Genomic DNA, 19,190 nt, shown 5'->3' on the forward strand with positions numbered 1-19,190 from the left:
TCTGTTCTGAGCTCAGGACACTTGGAATGGCCCGTTCCAAGCTCAGAATGTTCCGACTTGGAACCTTCTGCACATCCCTAGTCTACACAGGGTTCTCCAAAGTTACAGGCAGGAGACTCTCTCAGCCCTATCTGAAGATGACAGGGAGGGGATTTGGAACATGCTCTTCCCTAAGTGGCCCCATTCCCCAAAGCAGAATACCTTATAGTGTTCACATGTATTCTCCCATTCAAATACAAACCAGGGCAGACCCTACTTAGCCACTGTGACAATTCATGCTTGCTAACACAAGACCAGCTCTCCTCCAATGACTTCCACGCTCTATCCAATGACTTCCACACTATTTACATACTTTAAAAAACCAAACCCAAACACCAAGAAAGTGCATTTACTTTAGGAATGTGATGATTTTCAACATTTGTAGGGCCACCCCTGCACTGACACAGCCATACATCATGGGCAACTTCTAAGACCCAAAGTATGAAGATACCATGATTAAGCATTTCTTTTTTACATATGCTAGCTGAATAATCCCTTACAATAGTCTTAATGTATTGAGGCTAGTATTATCCTCTTCATATTACAGTCTAAGACATAGATAAAGCTGCCTTGGAAGCTTTTATACCGAAAGGCAGGATACAAATCTGTAAAATACACACACAGTGACTTCAAGACAAAAACTAGTTTGGAACCATGGACTACCTGGTACACACCTTTGGTCGCTACATTGCACTGGCTCTCCTGAGTACAAGGTGCCAAAGCTGGCAGTAAAACAACATTTTGCTTTCACGTTGACACACAAACCACAAGTGTATGCTGGTTTGTGTGTCAATGTGTAATAGTGCTGGACATGTGTGTATATCTTGGCAACGAAAAGAAGGGGGCAAAAAGAAGGCAGCGAGCAGAAAGCAAAATGAACAAAGAATGAACACAAAATGGGTGGTCATGCCATCACATGTTATAGGCTTGTCATGACTTGCTTCACATAAGAAAAGCTAAGTTGCATCTGTTCATGTGTGGCTGCAGCAACAACAGTCTGCAGGCGCTTCCATGATTGTGCTGTCCAAAGAAAACTGTATAAGCAGTGCTCTGAGGAGCCCGATGCCCACTGGTTAAAATAGTAGTCCATATTTGGCAAACACAACAATGAATTTAATGACTCCTCAAGCAAATCCATGGAAAACAAATTTCAATTTGTGATGAGCAGCTTTTCCGGCACAAGCCTTATTCTAATCTTTTAAACCTATCTAGAAAAAGAACAGAAATGACTGACCTACATGTTCAATCAGACCAAACATAATTTCTAGTACTGAACACCTGTAACTTTGCTATATCCCAGATGGGAGCTATTCAAAATAATGCAATTCCACCCCTGTAGCTAAGTATATCTGGGCCTGGATAGTAGTACCTGGAACAGAAATTGCTCAAGAGCTCCCAGGATGCAGGAAGGAAGGACGGAAGGAAGGAAGGAAGGAATACCAAGTAGCAAATACATATAAGAAAAAAACAATTGTGAAAACAATTACAAGCACCACACACGTTAACAGCTAATATAATGGGGAACATAGTCCATTTAGGGGCAATATGTGTGCCACATTTTATTCCAATATAGTCCAATTGTTTATGCACTAATTGATCAATGGTTCCAGAAAGAGGAATATGCAAGCATGAGGTGTGGTCTGCAGTTAGCAATTCATATGGGACTAACTTGATTGATGGAAGTGCAAATCGTTAATGTCCAGAATATGTGGTGCTCAACAGGGATGCTAGTATCATAATTCCAGGATTTGCCATCGTTGCGGAAGTTGCCACCTGGAATCACACTTAGAGGAGGGCTGTCTAAGGAATTTATCAATTCCTCATTTACTCAGCTGGTCAGAAGTGGTGCACTGGAATGCAGCCAACCATCTCATTATTTCAGAGAACCCTACAACTAAATAATATGCAGAGAAGGGTTGCAGTCTCTGCAAGCAACACACTTTCACATTCACCACAGCATACAGTAACCCATTGTGCAGATGAAACAGTGTTATGAATAGTCATTCTCTTGGGTAATGGTGTGAACATGTGGTGGCTGCCTAATGGAAGCTTGGCTAGCCCACATGCGCCATAATTTTCTGGCACAGAATAGGCAATGTTTCCTTCCAAAAGAACCTTCTGATTGGTTGCTGGGTGATTTTTTAAAATGGCAACTTTCTGAAAAGCAATATTTTGAAGAGTATCAATGTTTTCCTTGACTAACAGGTGGACCTCATAACATGCGGCCGCAACATCTGCGGTTTTGTGTATCTGTGGTCCGGCAAAGGAGACCCGGCCCTGGTATACATGATTTAAAAAATAAAAAATCACTTGTCTGTGGTTTCAAGGTGGCCTGAAATGACTTCAGAGGTTATTTCCAGCTACTATTTTGCTTATCTGAGCCAAGTGAGAGCTTTTGTATGGTGTCCTTCAGGGCTCCATTTTGTCTCCAATGCTTTTAAACATCTACATGAAACCGCTGGGAGAGATCATCAGGGGACTGAGTGCAGGGTGTTATCAGTAAACTGATGGCACCTATATCTACTTCTCTACTACATGTCAGCTTCATCAGGCAATGGCATAACTTCTCTAAATGCCTGCTCTGAGGCAGTGATGGGCTGGCTGAGGGATAACAACCTGAGACTGAATCCAAACAAGACGGAAGTGCTCAATGTAGGAAGCCGCAGTTCGGGAAATGGGATAGACCTCCTTATTCTGGGTGGGGTTACACTCTTCCAGAAGGAACAGGTTTGCAGTCTGGGAGTACTTCTGGACCCAACTCTCTCCCTGATATCTCAAGTGGAGGTGGTGGCCAGTAGTGCTTTTTATCAGCTTCATCTGGGATGTCCCGTAGAGACCATATTATTCTGATTCCAAAAGATCTATACTGGCTACCAATAGGTTTCCGGACAAAATTAAAAGTGCTGGTTATTACCTATAAGGCCCTTAATGGCTTAGGCCCACGGTATTTAAGTGAACACTTTCTTTGTTATGAACCCCACAAATTAAGATCTTCAGGGAAGTTTGTTTGAGGGTGTTTGTGTTGGGTTAGTTGGTGTTTAATGGATATTTTAATCTGGTTTTTATATGTTTTAACTGTTAAATTAAATTAATAGTTAAATTTAACTGTTAAATTCCTAGTTTGTTTTATTCTTGATTTGTTTTAAGCTGTAAACCACCTAGAGACTTCGGTGGTGGGCGGTATACTAATTTACTGAATACATAAATAATAAATCTTGTGGCTCTTTCTTGGGAAAAAAAATCCCCATTTTTTCGTGGGGAAATGGCAAAATTGGGGATTTTAGAGGGCATTGCTGGACAGCTGGAGACCTGCAGAGCACAGCACAGTATGTTATTTCACTAATTTCTGCTTTTTAAAGCTGTTTTTGCCCTTTTCTTGACCCTGAGGAAGTTAAAAAAACCCTCCCCATTGACACTGACTTAAGGTCTTGTTATCCATGGTTTCGTTATCCATGGAAATTGGCAGGAACAGAACCCTGTGGATGAGGTCCACCTGTATTTATGACATTGCAGCAAATTTCTCCATCAGAGCCTGAAATTATGTAGGTAGTTGGTTGAATTAGAGGCCAAATATATGTGCTTTTTCCATGTTGACAGAAAACATTTTGTGAATGTATATCACTGAAATCCAAAGGATAATTCCAAGCTATGGAGACAAATGTACATTTCTATCTTTTCTCATTATACCCTTAAAGGTGTTTTCAAGCTGGACAATTATTGTTGAACTAGAAATATTATTGAACTAGAATTATTAGAAATATTATTGAACTAGAAATACACGGAATCAAATATTTTCAGAATTGCTTTCTTGTACAGGAGCAAAACTCATAAGTATTATTTATATTTCAGAATTACAGGGAATATTTTTTTCATGGATTGGCTGTTGCATACATTTGTCCAGAGAGCCACAGGAGGGTTATCACAACGATTATATCATTACAGTTAATTACTCATGTACCACTTTAAATATGCAAATTGCTGTTAAATGCTTACCTTATCCCTTTCCACAAAATAATCAAAAATTACCATGTGAATTAAACAATTAACACGGATTCAAACTCAGATTTCCACACCAAGGTCCTATATGTTATTAGTGTCTTGGTGTCAGAATTCTAGGAACATAACTTTCATGTAATTTTAGGTACAATATTGAGACCACTTTCCCTTTCTAGGAAGAGAGAATGGAAACAAGACAGGTTGTGGGGCAGTACAAATGATAAGCCTGCAGACTATAACTCTTATGGGGGTGGGGGGGACACAAACCACTCTGAAGCAAAGGAAAAAGATTCCATAGCTGAGCAATATCTTTTTATCTCAAGTCATAAAAAGGAATTGTATATATGCTCAATAAATACATATACAAGTTGGGCCAGTTAGCTGGAAGGATAATCCAGGGACTGCAGATGATGAATTTTAACTAATTAGCTGGCCCAGGCGCTGAGCATCTGCACCTCTAGTTCTCCCTCCTTCTTGCCCCCTCCTTCTCATCCCTACCCCTCCTCCAATGTTCTTTCTCTCTGGCCGGCTGCCACTTTCTCTCCTCCCTTTTCCTTTCTCCTCCCCCTGCTGCTGCCGCTTTCTCCCCCCCCCCCACGCTGCTTTTTCTACCCGCCTGCCTGTCCATTGGCCTTATTTCCCTGCCATGGCCACTTTCCTCTCCCTTTTCCCTTGCTTGCAAACTCTCACGAGAACTGCTATGCATGGGATTAGCCACAGGTGTGTGTGTGTGTGTGTGTGTGTGTATATATATATATATATATAGAGAGAGAGAGAGAGAGAGAGAGAGAGAGAGAGAGAGAGAGAGAGAGAGAGAGAATCTGCTTTCTATAGCTCTACTTAGACATAGTTTCTGCATTCAGGCACACATTCTTGGGTACACACACACACCTCAGTACCTAGGACTGTATCCAAAGACAGAATGGGAGCTGGCTTTTGGCTGAAAGGAGTGAGCATCCCTATGTTTTTGTAAGCTGCTAAAGTTTATCTCCAATGCTCCAGGAGATCCTCCAAACAAATAAGGACTCTTCAAGGACGTCAATCATGTCTGCCCCACTTCTTTGGAACTCTTTTCCCCTTCAGATTCGTCTAGCCCCCTCTCTACCGGTCTTTAAATCTTTACTGAAGACCTTTCTTTTCCGCTGGGCATTCGCCCTGTGGTTTACTTTATTTCTTTTCCATTATCTATTTTAGTTTGTATTTTTAATTGTAATTTTTGATTGTAATTTTTAATGTTACCTTATTTACATGTCATTGTACACCACCCGGAGTCTTTGGAGTGGGCGGTATATTAAATGCTTCAAATAAATAAATAAATAAATAGTCTGCCCAGTGTGTTGGGAGAGGGGGAATTGGGGGAAACATGCATGCCAGAATTGCATTTCTGATATCTCCCCAGGGTCAAATTTTCATTTAAACAGCTCCTATGGCATGTACTTATGTAGAATTACAAAGCAGCAAAGCATTACTTCAGGAGTTCAGTGAAACAATTTTTATACCTGTGTACTTTCCAAGTTCTGCAAACATGTCTTGGTAGAGGCTCAACATTTGATCACAATGGGCAACAACACTTTTGCGCATATTATCCCAATGTGGAGCAAGTTCCCCAAGTTCTTTAAGTTCCTGATTCCTAGAGTGAAACAAACCATGGCATCAATCCAAAGGAACAAAAATGTTTTTACTACTATTCAAAAATTCAACATGTAATTAACTTTTTTTTAAAAGTATGCAAAATGTTTTCCAATTTTTATCTACCCGCACACCACCACTATGTGAGGTAGCATTACTTGTGTTTTCAGACTAAAAATTGAGGTTGACTATATCGTGCTTGAGTCCATGAGTAGTGCTGGGATATGAATCCATGTTTCTCAGATTCAAGCCTAATCTCAAACAAATAATAGTAGCAAAAGTAGAATTCTGCAGACTATACCTTTTGGTTAAGAGGTCATCACTATTTACCTGATGACTTCTTCTAGGAACATGAGTTGGTCTCTCAATATCTAGTTGTTCATACAGTGCAAAAAAAAGCATATCTGTATAATCTAGAAACAAGGGAGCCCACTATACAAGTTTCAAGAAATTGTCTATACAACATTATGGCACTGACTTGCGAACAATCCGTCCTCATGTTATAACAACTTTAACTATGTCAAGGAGTGGCATGTTTAAGCTTAAATAAAAAAGAAAAAAGGTTATTTGTTTTGGTCTTAACGTGTGCTAGGATGTATTCCTTTCTTGATTAATCTTCAATTTGGCAATTGCATGCATTAGGTGAAAACATTTATATCACTGAAGTTACACAAGAAAATCCTTTAGCAAATTACCAGTTTCCCTGTTCACTCCTTTGGGGACTGATCTGACCGAAATAGAGATCATTTTAGTATTGTCCGAAGGCATATGAAACTACAAGACATAGTTCTATGGCTAAAATGACAACAGTTTTACTGTATATGCCACATTTTAGACAGAGGGTCCAGAGCCGCCCCTTATGCTTTGTGTTGGATGGGTTTTAGCTGATGACACCTGAGGATATAGACAAAGCTCTTCAAGTAATGTCAACATGTCAGCTCAACATGTCAGCTGGTGAAGGCTTGCTGAGGAGGCTTTTGTACTGACTATTGTCAACTATAAAATATTTTAGAGGTAAGAAGTAGTTCTGATGAACGAGCAGCTGTAGAACTGTTGCTACAAAGCTGTTGGAGATGTGACTCCCAAGCATTGGCTCTCTGCACACGTTTATCTTACTGACCACTGGGGGCTTTACAAATAAGGAAATACTTCGATTCTGCTCTTAGCCCACCAGACAGGTAGACTGATATTCTCAGGCTTCTTTCTCCCAAGTACCATGATGTAGCTAGATGCAGGGGCACAGGCCTTCTGTCATAGTTTGTAATTTCCCTAATAAACCTTTTGGACCTTAAGCATTGGTCTCCAGATATGCTTAATGAGCCGCTCTCTCCTCTCATACACATCCTCTGCTACATAAAACTCTCACCTCCAACAAAAACAAAACAAAATGTTCATCCAAGCCTTGAGCTGGATAACTACAGATACATGTTTGATTTGCTTTTTTCTAGAGCAGTGCTGCTCTTGGTGTCACTTCAAAAACTCCAGGTGCCTTAGAAAGAGTGCAGCAGTTCATTTTCTGTCAGATGCTTGCTACAGAGATCATATTGTTACTATTGGGTGACCATCCTCTGTTAAGCTGTTTACTGGGATGATCAGTTATTTCTTCAGTGGGAGCTAATGACCATAGCATTTTTCTACTGAATGGGCCATTAAGCTACAGAATGGGATCTGAAATAAGTACTCTGCAAGGATGTGAGGGGGACAGTAGTAGATGAAAAGAGTTATCCGTTTGAATTAGTGATAGTTAACATGCACAGAGGAGAGCAGGACTGGAAGTAGGCCTGGGCTATTAGACCTATCAGCACTTCCAATAGTGCCGTCTCGTCAACCCACAATGAGGAGGCAACCAAACCCTGGGCAATTGCCCTAGGTAATATGTGGTATTTCCAACCCAGCACTTGCAGGGAGTCCTACAGGGGAGGCTGGGAAATAGAGTAGGGATGCCTGGGGACGGTAGTTTCTCTCAGAGCACTCTGGAGGGCAGTCCACACAATCTATGAGTAAGCTCCCCATGGGGAAAGGTTCTCAGAGGAACTACAATCCCCAAGGCAGCAATGCATTCTTTCCTATCCTCCCCTGCATGTCTCCTCATGTACCCTCCCAGCATTCTCTCCACCTGCCTTGCCTGACACACACAGACACAGCGCACCAGACACTGCAGGGACCCTATGAGAGGTTGAATAAGAACAGCTAAACATGAGATCCACCACTTTTAAAAATGCTTCTTTACCCTGTATTTATACACAATATATTCAGGACAGACCTAAACATATTGTATAAACGTATACATGCTACACAAGCATACATTTTAAACCAACTTCAGCTTGGATGCAAAGAATCAGCCTTTCAGCCGGGTGCCTTCTTGCCGGGTGAATTTAAAAACACACACACACACACAGTTACTTAATTGCATAGACTAATTAAACTGCACTTCAGCAAACACTAAAACTGAACTTTAAAATGCCATAAAACAAAGAAAACAGGCCAGCTGAGAAAACCAGAGAACAACTCTTTCTCTCTGTTTTATTTTTAAATTCAGTGGTCTGACAGATGACCCAGCTGCTGGCAAGCTATTATATTCTGGACCTGTGTTTGCATCAAGCAAAGTGAATTGACCATCAATCACACTTTTGTCTATCTTGGTAGGTAACAGCTTTCAACATGACAGAGTACAGATGCCTACTTTAGCACAAATATCACAAGTCATGACATTCTGCCCACTGGTGTTACAGGTTCACTTTTAGGGCCTATATGTCCTGATCTTAACACATCTAGATATGGCTATCATCCCTTACACTGAATATACAGGTTTATATGAAATTAGCTATGATTCATCAGTTACAGAAGGCATCCATCTTAAAGGTTAATATGAAATCAGGAGCAGATGGCTAAATATTACACAAAACACTGAAAATCCTCTTTAGGTAAGTGCTAAGCCCTTTCTTCAATGCAGAGATGCATGCTGTTCTCATTAAATTCTACCAGGAATCACTTACATACTCTTTGAAGGCAGGCCATAGTTTTCAATATCATCTTAAAACAGACACATGCACATAGTCCACAATCACATTCTTAAATCCAGGATTACGTTACTAGATTTTTATCTTTAGATTTAACAAATTGCTTGAACTGCATATTCCAATAGGGTAGTTTATGCATATAAATTCCCTGTCTAGTAACAGCATAATAACACAACAGAAAAACAGTACAGTAGTGGGTTCCAAACTAAAGAAATATTTGGTATGAGAACTCTTTTTGAAAGTATATTTCTTTTATTGTATCTTAATTGCAAGAAACATAGCTACTCATATACATTTACAAATGTATGACAATACCCTCATAGCTCACTTAAAGCAATTCATTAAATTATAATTAAAATACATTATTAAATCAGCTATATTTAACATAATGTAATTGCAGTAGCCATAGTGAGACTTAATGGCAATATACCTTTAATTAGCTTTAATTAATTGGTTCCGGCTGATACGCCAGCTGCGTCTGTTTCTTGAGATAAATGACCTCAGCACAGTAGTACATCTGCCGGTCACCTCCAGACTTGACTACTGCAATGAGTTCTATGTGGGGCTGCCTTTGTACGTAGTCCAGAAACTGCAATGGGTACAGAATGCAGCCGCCAGGTTGATCTCTGGGTCATCTCGGAGGAACCATACTATTCCTATCTTAAAACATCTACATTGGCTGCTGATAAGTTTCTGGGCAAAATACAAGGTTTTGGTTTTAACGTAAAGCCCTAAAGAGCTTAGGCCCTGAGTATTTAAGAGAATGTCTTCTTTCCAATGAGCCACACCGCCCACTGAGAGGTTAATCTGCAGTTGTCACCAGCTCGTCTGGCAGCTACTCAGGGGCGGGCCTTCTCCATTGCTGCCCCAAGGCTTTGGAATGTGCTCCCTGTTGAAATAAGAGCCTCCCCATCTCTTGCAACTTTTAAAAAGGCAGTCAGGACACATTTGTTCACCCAGGCTTTTAATAAGATACTCTTTTAATAGTTTGATGGTTTTAAATAGTGTTAGCATTGTTTTCAATTTTAAATTATTGTAATGTTTTAACCTTTTTACTTGTTGTTTTTATTGTTTTGTTGTAAACTGCCCAGAGACTTGTGTTTTGGGCAGTATACAAATATGTTGAATAAATAAACAAAACAATTAATTAATTAATTAGAATTTGTAGACTCCTCTAAACTTCCATCTCTGGGTGATTTGCTTTACTATTCTTCTCCTTTACTATTCTTCTTCACTTTGTTCAGCTTTAACCCACTTGCTTAAAAGTGCCACTTTTCTTCATATATATTCATGGAATTCTGCGTAAACTGAATGAACAGCAGCCCAGTGCTCTCCTTTTCCTCTGCCTCACAAGCTGTTTTCTGCATCTTTGCAAAGTTTAAAAAGCAGCTAGTAAAGATGGGCTGCATGTGGGGATGGGGTATTATCATCCAAACCACAGAAAATGACACCACTGCCCATGTAGATCGTATATTCATACCTCTGGGTCAGGGCCAATACATTTCGCTTTGGAATAAAGTTTGATTCACAAATTATTCAGTTACAGGTAATTAAACAATATCAATTAATATCTCCATTGTAGGTCACATACACTATGAATCATAAAACTGGAGGAAGTCCAGAGATAATGCATCTGCTTGAAGACCTCCAGTCAGACAGAGAGCCCTTTCTCATGAGCAGTGAGAAAGGGCAAGAGAGCTAGCAGGGAGGAAGCCTTAAAAAACTTACCTTCCTGTAGATGATACAGTTCTTTCTTCTGAGCCAGCAGATCACCGCCCAGATGATTACCTGCTGCAGGATGCATTGCCTGACCCCTGGAACTCCCATAATGCATCACATGAGTGCGTGATGCATCATGGGGACCCCTTCTCCCCTTCCTGAAGCCGACCAGGAGCCCTGCAGGCAGCAGCCCTGGCTGCTGGCTGACTATCACAGAAATAGGGTGAGGAGAGTGCTAGGGGGCTATCACAGAAATGGGTTTGCCACCAGGGAGCCACTGGGATCAGGCCTGATTCCAGAGGTATACACGCACATGCAAAACTGGGCTTGGTTTCCTTAGCATGTCCTTGTGAATATCTTCAAAGTCTACCTTTCCTGTGGTTAACTGGTTGCATTGTTCAACTGTTCTTTTCATTATGGGGTTTCTCCTGACATTCAGTTGAAATAGACCATCCCGTAATTTAAGCCTATACGCTTAGTCCTGCCCTCTGGAAGCAGCAAAGATTAAGGGTTTGCCCCCTCCTATGTGACATCCATTCAGGTGTTTGAAGAGTGCTGTCATTAGCTCCTCAGTTTTCTGGCACTAAGCTTGCCAAAGAAAGTGTTTACCATGTTGAAGTCAATGGCTGTTGAACTGGCTTTTGGTCACAGCAGTTGCATTGTAAGTTTAAATGAACTGTGGATAGCAGCCTTATGATCTTGCACTCTTATTTGGCTTATTCAGCATATGGCTACAGACTGTACAATTTTATTTAGCTCGCATTCTTTGTATTTCTTTTTAGTATCAGTATAATCATGTTAATCAGCTTAGGTCAAATAAAAGGAGCACACTAAAAGTGAATCTGCGATGCTTCTCTCTTAACAACTTAATATATTTCATTCTGCTTAAGTATAAGCCAGTGGCAAGATTAATGGATTGATTACCTATCAGAGTATTTTGTTTACAACTAACAGCTTTTAGATAGCATCATTCAACATAGGCACTGGTGATCTGGCTGCCTGGAACAATGTAATTAAACTGCCCTAAGGCTTTCATTATGTTAATCTGTTCAACATTCATCTGTTCAACATTGACCATCTACTACAGAAGTTAACTGCTAGAATTCGATCCTTGCGTAACTTCATTGAAATTGATGGCATCAGGATTTCATAGGTATCAGCAACAACTCTGACCTCTTGTTAAGTTGTAGATATAATGTGTCATTATAATCAGAAATTCTGCAAAGGCTAATATGCTGCTAGTTTAGAGAGAACATTTAAAATAATTAGTGAAAAAAGCAATTAAGGTGTGTGTTAGATTTCCTCCCCAACCACTGCCCTAGACATACCAACAGAGTATTTTAGTTGACTAGATCAAATGATACTTATTTCCCAATCTGGTCCACTACATGGAGGGAAGTAAACCTGCCCTTCATGTACACCCACTGTGCCATCCCATATCTACACAGGAATGGAAGGTAAAAATGCTGCCTACACTCATTAAGTCCAAAGCATGCAGGCTGCTGAATTTAGAATATATGCACTGGATTCTACGTATGACCCAAGTGGATATGCAAGCTGACAGAGGGAGAGTTGGTGCTTCAGTTGGGTAGGCATGCTGGTCTCTCTGAGTATCCTCTGAACAGAACTGTAACAATAACTCTTGAAAACAAATTTCTTCTTCACACTTCTGACTCCAACGAAAATGAGACCGATCCAGCAAGAGGGAACTATGTACAGAATACTGCCCTCTGAATTGTGATCTGATGGTGAAATGGTTCTACACAAGGTTTTCCCTCTTAAGTTTCAGCAGGGCCGCTGCCACTCCCTGAGACCACCTCTGTATTCATAGTTTTAGTGTGGTGGGAGCAGAAAAATACTCTTGAGGCTCATCCAAAAGAAGGGGCCCTAAAAAACAGTTTGTCAACACCTACTATCCCTGCCAAAACCTGAAGCAAATTCTGAGAGCTGTAGTTGCTCTCAGATAGACCTTTAGTCCTCTGTTCCAACTCTGAATTTCTAGGTTTCGTCTATATTATTTCTCCTGGGTGTGCCTTCGAATGTGTGTCCCGGCGCCCAGCCTGATTGGCTGGGTGGCGGAGGCTCCTGATTGGCTGGTGCATCCAGGAGAATTGGCCAGCAGCGGGCCAGGCCACGGTAACAGTGGTGGCGGGTCCCGCCCAGCCGCAGAGGCGGCACTCGGCCCGGCAGCCTGGGCCTGTCCCTGCCCGGAAACTGGGGCAGAAGGTGGGGTTGGGGGAGAGGTAGCCGGCCCTGAAGAGGCTGGCCACAGAGGCTGGCCACAGAGGCTGGCAAGCGGTGGCAGTGGGCCTGGCGGGCTGGGGAGGCGGCACTTGGTGTGGCGGACCTGTCTGCAAAGGCGGCGCTGGGCCCGGCGGCAGGCTAGGCCACGGAGGCACTGGGCCCGGCCACGGAGGCAGCTCTCGGCCAGGCAGTGCCGGGACTAGCCGCCAAGGCCAGGTGCCCGTGGGAGGCTGGGGTGGGAGGGAACTGGGTGGTGGGACAACTCTGTTCGCCACCCAGGAGAAGGAGCAGCGGTGGGGCCCGTTTTGGCCGCCCGCCGCCCGGTAAGGAGAGTAAAATGGGGAGGAGGGAAGGGGGAGTAGAGAGTGGGGGAGGTGAGAGGGCAAGAGAGCAGGGGGAGGGCAAGAGAGCGGGGGGCAGGGTGGAGGGGAAGGGCAAGAGAGCGGGGGGCAGGGGAAGGGCAAGAGAGAGTGGGGCAGGGGGAGGGGAAGGGCAAGAGGGGGGAGAGCAAGAGAGAGTGGGGTGGGGGAGAGGAAGGGGAGGGAGGGCAAGAGAGACTGGGGCAGGAGGGTGAGAGAGAGGGGTGGGAAGGGGAGAGAGGGCGAGAGAGTGTGGTGGGAGAGAGAGGAATGGGCAAGAGAGTAGAGAGGGAGGGAAAAAGGGGCAAGAGTGTGGGGCAGAAAGGGGGGGAGGAAGAGTGGGGCATAAGGGAGAAGGGAACAGCTGGCCCCAAAGAGCGCCCAGATGCTCTGTGAGGGTTGGCTAGTTTAAAGTTAAAACTAAAGCCCTACTCATACGTTATGTTCAGCACTTGTACAATGAGTGTATGTGTACACAGGTACAGATCTGTAAACAAGAACAATTATTTACATGTTACGTTGAACACCAGTACAGCAATACACTTCCTATCTGCAGTATTATTCATTTACAAGATCTGTAGCCAGGCTCACTTTTAAAATGAATGCAAGTACAGTTATTCACACAAAAATATGCACCAAGAGTACAGACACCAGTGCACTCATACAATGTAATGACTGAATAGGGTTCACATCTGTATCCCTTTTAGACCTAAATGAAACAGTATGTACAGCATATAATGTGACCTGGGCCTGGGTGCTTGATTTTTCAAATATAAATAAGAGCCCAATGGAACCCTGATCAGGATCACAACAAGGGGAAGGAGAAGACCTCTATGCTTTCCACCCATTATCTTGACCAGGGGCCCTGTGCCATGGGAGCTTTTTCCTTCCTGAACAACAGCTCAGGGAAGGGGGAAAACTGGATCACTACTGTGGAAGGAGGTAGGGCCAGAAGCTCCATCCCATTCCTCAGTCTCAGTCCAATCTAGATTGGAGCCCTTCATTCCTTCTATTTATACTGGAAAATCACAGAGCATAAAGACCCCAATCATGTGTTGGAGTTTTGTCTCATCTGGGCCTCATCTGTAGAGATACAAAGGGAAATATGTAGGGAGTATTCTACTCAACTGCTTCTCAAGAGATCAGGATGAAGAAGCTCAAACTGGCTCCTGCTTTGAATCAGTTAACCTGATCAACTTAGCCTATTGTCATGTATTGCAGGGATGTCCCTAGTGGGGTGTGGGGCTGGGGGCGAATCAGCAAGTGTGGGACCCTTCATCTATATGTGTGTGTATTACTACTACCACTACTACACTCTTATTATTAGTATACTATTAATGAAAGTATATACTATTAATATTAATAGCAATAATAGTATATACTATTTTTATACTATTACTACTGCTATACATATACACTTTTTTCATATTGCTTATGGCCACCTATACAATATGATCAGCAAAAGCTAATATGTGATGCTAATATGCATTGTGTGCATGATGTATAAATCACATGCTTTATTATTATTCTTAATCATTAATATCACATATTTATATGCCACTTTTCAATGAAGTAAATAGTTCTCAAAAAGGTTTGCAAAGCAATAGGAAAGAGAAGATGGCTCCCCGTTGCTCCACCCAAAGGGACAGTTCTGGGAGATGGTGTCCATGAAGAAGCAAATCCCAGAGTCCCTGTGGTGAGACAGTTTTTTAAAATCCAACTCTGAATTACATCTCTAGAGTTCTCTGCAGTGGTCCCTCTAATTTTTTTCATGTCTGTGCGGAATGAGTTTTGTTCTGGGTGGCAGTATCAAGGCACTGTGGGCGCAGATGCATTCAGAGTGGGGCCTTCCTGATTCAACCTGAGCAGGATCTAAAATTATCTGAGTGGACATCAGAAAACTTGTGAGCATGCACACATGCACATGCCTTAGAGGGAACAGTGGTTCTCTGCCATAATGAGAAACAATTCCAAGGAAAAGGTACCAGTTACACAACAGATGTTTTTTCACAACAGAGTCCTGTAGTTGTCTTTGGTAGAATACAAGAGGGGTTTACCACTGCCATCTCCTGTGCAGTATGAGATGATGCCTTTCAGCATCTTTCCAATATTGCTGCCGCCGATATGGGAAACATACCAGCGGGGATCTGAACCGGCAACCTCTGGCTTGCTAATCAAGTCACTTCCCTGCTGCGCCATTAGGTGTACTGGAATCAGATACAAAGTGGACAATTCAGATAGACACACTGTTGGTGGGAAGCAACGTGCATTCAAAAGATTGGGGTGGGATATGGTACATGCACAAGCGAAGCACTTCGAATGAGGAAATTTCCTCTCAGTAGCCCCTGGTACTATGATGACTGATATGCTTCAATGCTTCAATGGATATGTTGGATAGCATCCAGGGAGGCTTTCAAGTGGACTGTAGTTCTAGCTTTCTCCCTAGGAAGCACACTCTGCCATGACAGGCAGAAATTCAACAGGTGAGGCGAAACAGCATTGCAGTTATGGGACAAGAGTCGCCTATTCTCAACTTCATGCTGCTGTTAAGGGAGCAGGAGATGCCTGTCTTGAGGCAGAGCGGGGTGGGAAGGGAAGTGGTGGTGCCAACTCTCACTAGATGATTTGCAGTCACTTGTGGACACAAATGCCGGCGTGAAAGCAAAGGCAGGGCATAAGGTGTACCCTGTTGCAGAACCAAGCGGCAACTTTGCTAAGAGAAACATAGCTGGAGGAGGGGAGAGCGTGTGGGAGGTGTCAGGGCAACGGCAGACAAGCATGTCCTTTGTACTGCTGGGCCAGCGTTAACAGCCAGCTGCCACACTTTCCATGCATGCTGGAACGAGCCAGTGGGAAAGCTTCCTATCGCCACTTGCTGCTTCCCTCCAGTATTCACATAAAGGGGGGTGGTGGTTTATTGCGAGTTGCCAGCCGGGGTGGGTGAAAAGGGTGAACAGCAGGAAGCACAGACAGGCTGGGGCTTGGGGGAGGAGGAGAACAGCTTTGCCATGCTGCATGGAGATGTTTTGACATCTTAGCCCAGAAGGAATGAGCGTGCGGAGGAGCAGCGCCGGCAGGCACAGGAGCACATGCATGTGCAGAGGGCGAGGCTACTGAGCAGAGAGGCAGGCTGCTCTCTGCTCGTGCTCGGCCAGTGTGTGCCTCAGCGAGGCCTGCCTGTCCTCCAGAGAGGGAGTGAGCCCACGGCAAAGCAGCCACCACTAGAAGGGCAGGCGTACACGCATGAGCCGAGGAAGAGGGCTCGCTGCTCGCTCAGCCGGGATGTAGCCGCCATGGTGCCTGTCCAGGTGCAGCACTCGGGGTGACCACCCTGGTCGCACCGCCCTAAGTATAGGCCTGTCATTTACCTTCCTTCTTGTTTTATTCCTCTACCCTCAAATGTCAGCAGTGACAAGCGAGACTGATACACAGAAAATTGGAGCTAAATCTACAGTGTATTTTGTGCTGCCACCATTGTCTGCAGTGCAGAAATTCTCTCAGAAGTCTATCAGGCCACAGGAGGGAAAGGGCAGGAAGACTGACGAGGGCAAATGAGTAACCAACTCAGCCAGGCATCAGTTTCTAATCAAGCACTCACTGTTGATGCGAATGCCTATATGAAGGAATATGTGGCTTGGACAGGTTTCACTTGCTAATCAATAACCATTGCCAAGCTCCTGTTTTCATCACCTCCAACATCTGGGATTAAAGCTAAAGGACTGAAAAGATTTATTATATTTAGGCAAGCTTAAACCTCATCACTTCTAACTCTGAAAAAGGAGGACATGGGGAGATCTAAATAAATCTCAAGATAACCCTTGCTCTCAATGTCAAGAATAGGAGAAGATAAAATGAGTATGTGTGGGCATGTTATGGTTGCCATATGTCCAGGATTGGCCTGGACAATCCAGGAATTGGATCTCCTTGTACAGAATTTAGAAAAACTGCCACCCTGGACACAAAATATTCAGGAATTTGAGCAGGATATTGGATTAATGATTTTTACCAATTTTTCTGGTACTTCTCTCCAGGCAATGTAGCTACTTGTACATGGTGTTAATGTTTAAAAGTCCCATATTCTTTCCTTTTCTCTGGCACTAGTGCTGCTGATCGGCTAGGATGGCTGTCTGTATACAGCTCAGTAAACCCGCCCCCCCATCTCCTTTCTGGATCATCTCTAGAGTTAGCGAGGGTGATGGTGTGTCTCTGTGTTTAGTGGTGAAGTATACGGACAGAGAGCTCCTGTTCTCTAGTTGCACTGATGCATTCCACTTCTCTCTTTAACACTCATTGCCTGATACAGCACCTGCACTCTTGTGAGGGCCCATCTCAGTCAACAGGAAATATCTCCTTTGTGGAGTAGCAGGAATACATGCAAGGAGCAACAGGCCTTAACACACAACTGCCCTTTATTGTTACAACATGAAAGATGACGCTCTACAGAAGCTCCACCTCCAGTTACTGCTCCGAAAACTATATGAGCTCCTAACCCTTTCCTGTGCAAAGAATGCTATAGGGCAGTGGTTCCCAAACTGGGAGCCTCCAGATGTTGCTGAACTACAACTCCCATCAGCCCCAGCTACAATTTATAATAATGGAAGTTGTAATTTAGCAACATCTGAAGGCTCCCAGTTTGGGAACCACTGCTGTAGGGAAAAATGCACGAAACAGCTGTCAAGTTTCACTATCAAGCACACTTTCGACTCCTGGTAAAAAAAGGTAAGGTTCTAACATTTGTGTCCCCACCCCCAGTTGTTTCCAGGAATTCTCTCTAATAGATGTGGCAACCCTTGGGAATGTAATGCAGAATACGTTCCATCAGTACACAGTAACCACACACATCTTCTTTCCCAGTATTAAATTCATAGAATAGAAATGTGTAGGTAGTTAGAGCTCTGGCATCTCTCATTTTAGTTATTAAAGAATGACTAATAGCCATATCCCGATCTGACATCCACATCTTGCACAAGACAACTGAATCCTATCTTACAAACCACCTTATGCCCTCTACCATATTGAGAGAAGCACATAAGTACAGAAGTTAAATAAGTGAAATAAAACCAAGTTTCATACTATGATTATAAGCATATCATTCTTACTTTGCAGTAATTTTTGCAGTAACATTGATTCTATACGATGCTATAGATTTGTCATACAGGTGTTTTAGCTTCACATACTCCTCAAACCACATTTCAACATTTTCGTTGTCTTGAATTTAGTTGTCTCCCTGCCATCTCATACCAATGCACCACTATACAAATGCTAATTTTAGAATTTTAAAAGTCATTAGCAAAGATAGGAGATTCAGTTCTCAAGAAAGGCAAACAGAATTTTATAGAATGAATACATTTCAGTTGTATGATATTCTCTAGAACCACATTTATCTTTGATCCTGCCACTCTTTCTCTTTCCTCCCCATTAACACCAGAACACCAGAGCTCTTCCCAAATACTACTCTTGAAAAAGAATTCAGAATACTTTTCACTTCTACATTACTGTCATTCCTCCAACTCTCTAAAGGTTTACCACCACAGGTTTAGAAGAAACATTTGCTAATGTGATGCACAGTTCTAATATCTCCATTAGGACTTGTGATGTCCTTGCTATAGACTGGTAAGCAGTGTTGCTGCTGCAGAAAACTGGTGGTAGCGCTATCAGCATGGGAATAAATCCAGCTATGCTCGTAGTGCCACTGTGGTTCTCTGCAGTAGCAGTGCCATGAGTCCTAATGAAGATGTTAGGACTACATATCCTGTTGGTCATTGTTACTCCTATTAATGTGCTTTTATGTTGAAAAATTTACAAATAGTTTAGTCAGATAATACCACACTGGACAACTTTTCTGTTTTGAACTGGGTATCAGTCAGTACACCTTAGCAATTCGGCCTAGATTAGCACCTAGGGACCTGAGCACTTAAAATCTTACTCAATTTAAATGAACAAGTAACTTAAAAAAAATATCAAACACATTAAAGTTTGTTTTTTATTCACCTCCCACACTGGCTCCCCACCAGTGCACCCTTAGGCCTCTTCCCTGAAAACTGTCTGGTTGCAGGCCTGACTCAAATACAACTGGAAGGTTCTAATTTCTGAGTAGAAGAATGAGCTGGTTGCAGCCCTGATTTTTTTATTGGAGGATGCAGTTATTTCAGTGAAGTTCTATTATCTATGTTACAACAGTAGT

The 19,190-nt window shown here is 42.8% G+C and overlaps 1 protein-coding gene and 1 long non-coding RNA gene across 20 annotated transcripts in view; one reads left to right on the forward strand and one right to left on the reverse strand.

The window, feature by feature from the left end:
• The window catches only part of INPP4B (inositol polyphosphate-4-phosphatase type II B), a 461,921-nt gene that overhangs the window by 150,787 nt on the left and 291,944 nt on the right, over positions 1 to 19,190 (reverse strand). For all 19 annotated transcript variants that reach the window (XM_053253993.1, XM_053253999.1, XM_053254002.1 and 16 more), the window contains one exon: positions 5,535 to 5,665. In XM_053253993.1, coding sequence (XP_053109968.1) covers positions 5,535 to 5,665 — 131 coding nt within the window. The remainder of the gene's footprint in view (positions 1 to 5,534; positions 5,666 to 19,190) is intronic.
• The window catches only part of LOC128326690 (uncharacterized), a 36,208-nt gene that overhangs the window by 881 nt on the left and 16,137 nt on the right, over positions 1 to 19,190 (forward strand). The window lies entirely within an intron of this gene.

The sequence above is a fragment of the Hemicordylus capensis genome, chromosome 5 (assembly GCF_027244095.1).
Source record: "Hemicordylus capensis ecotype Gifberg chromosome 5, rHemCap1.1.pri, whole genome shotgun sequence".
In the NCBI taxonomy this organism is placed as follows: Eukaryota; Metazoa; Chordata; class Lepidosauria; order Squamata; family Cordylidae; genus Hemicordylus; species Hemicordylus capensis.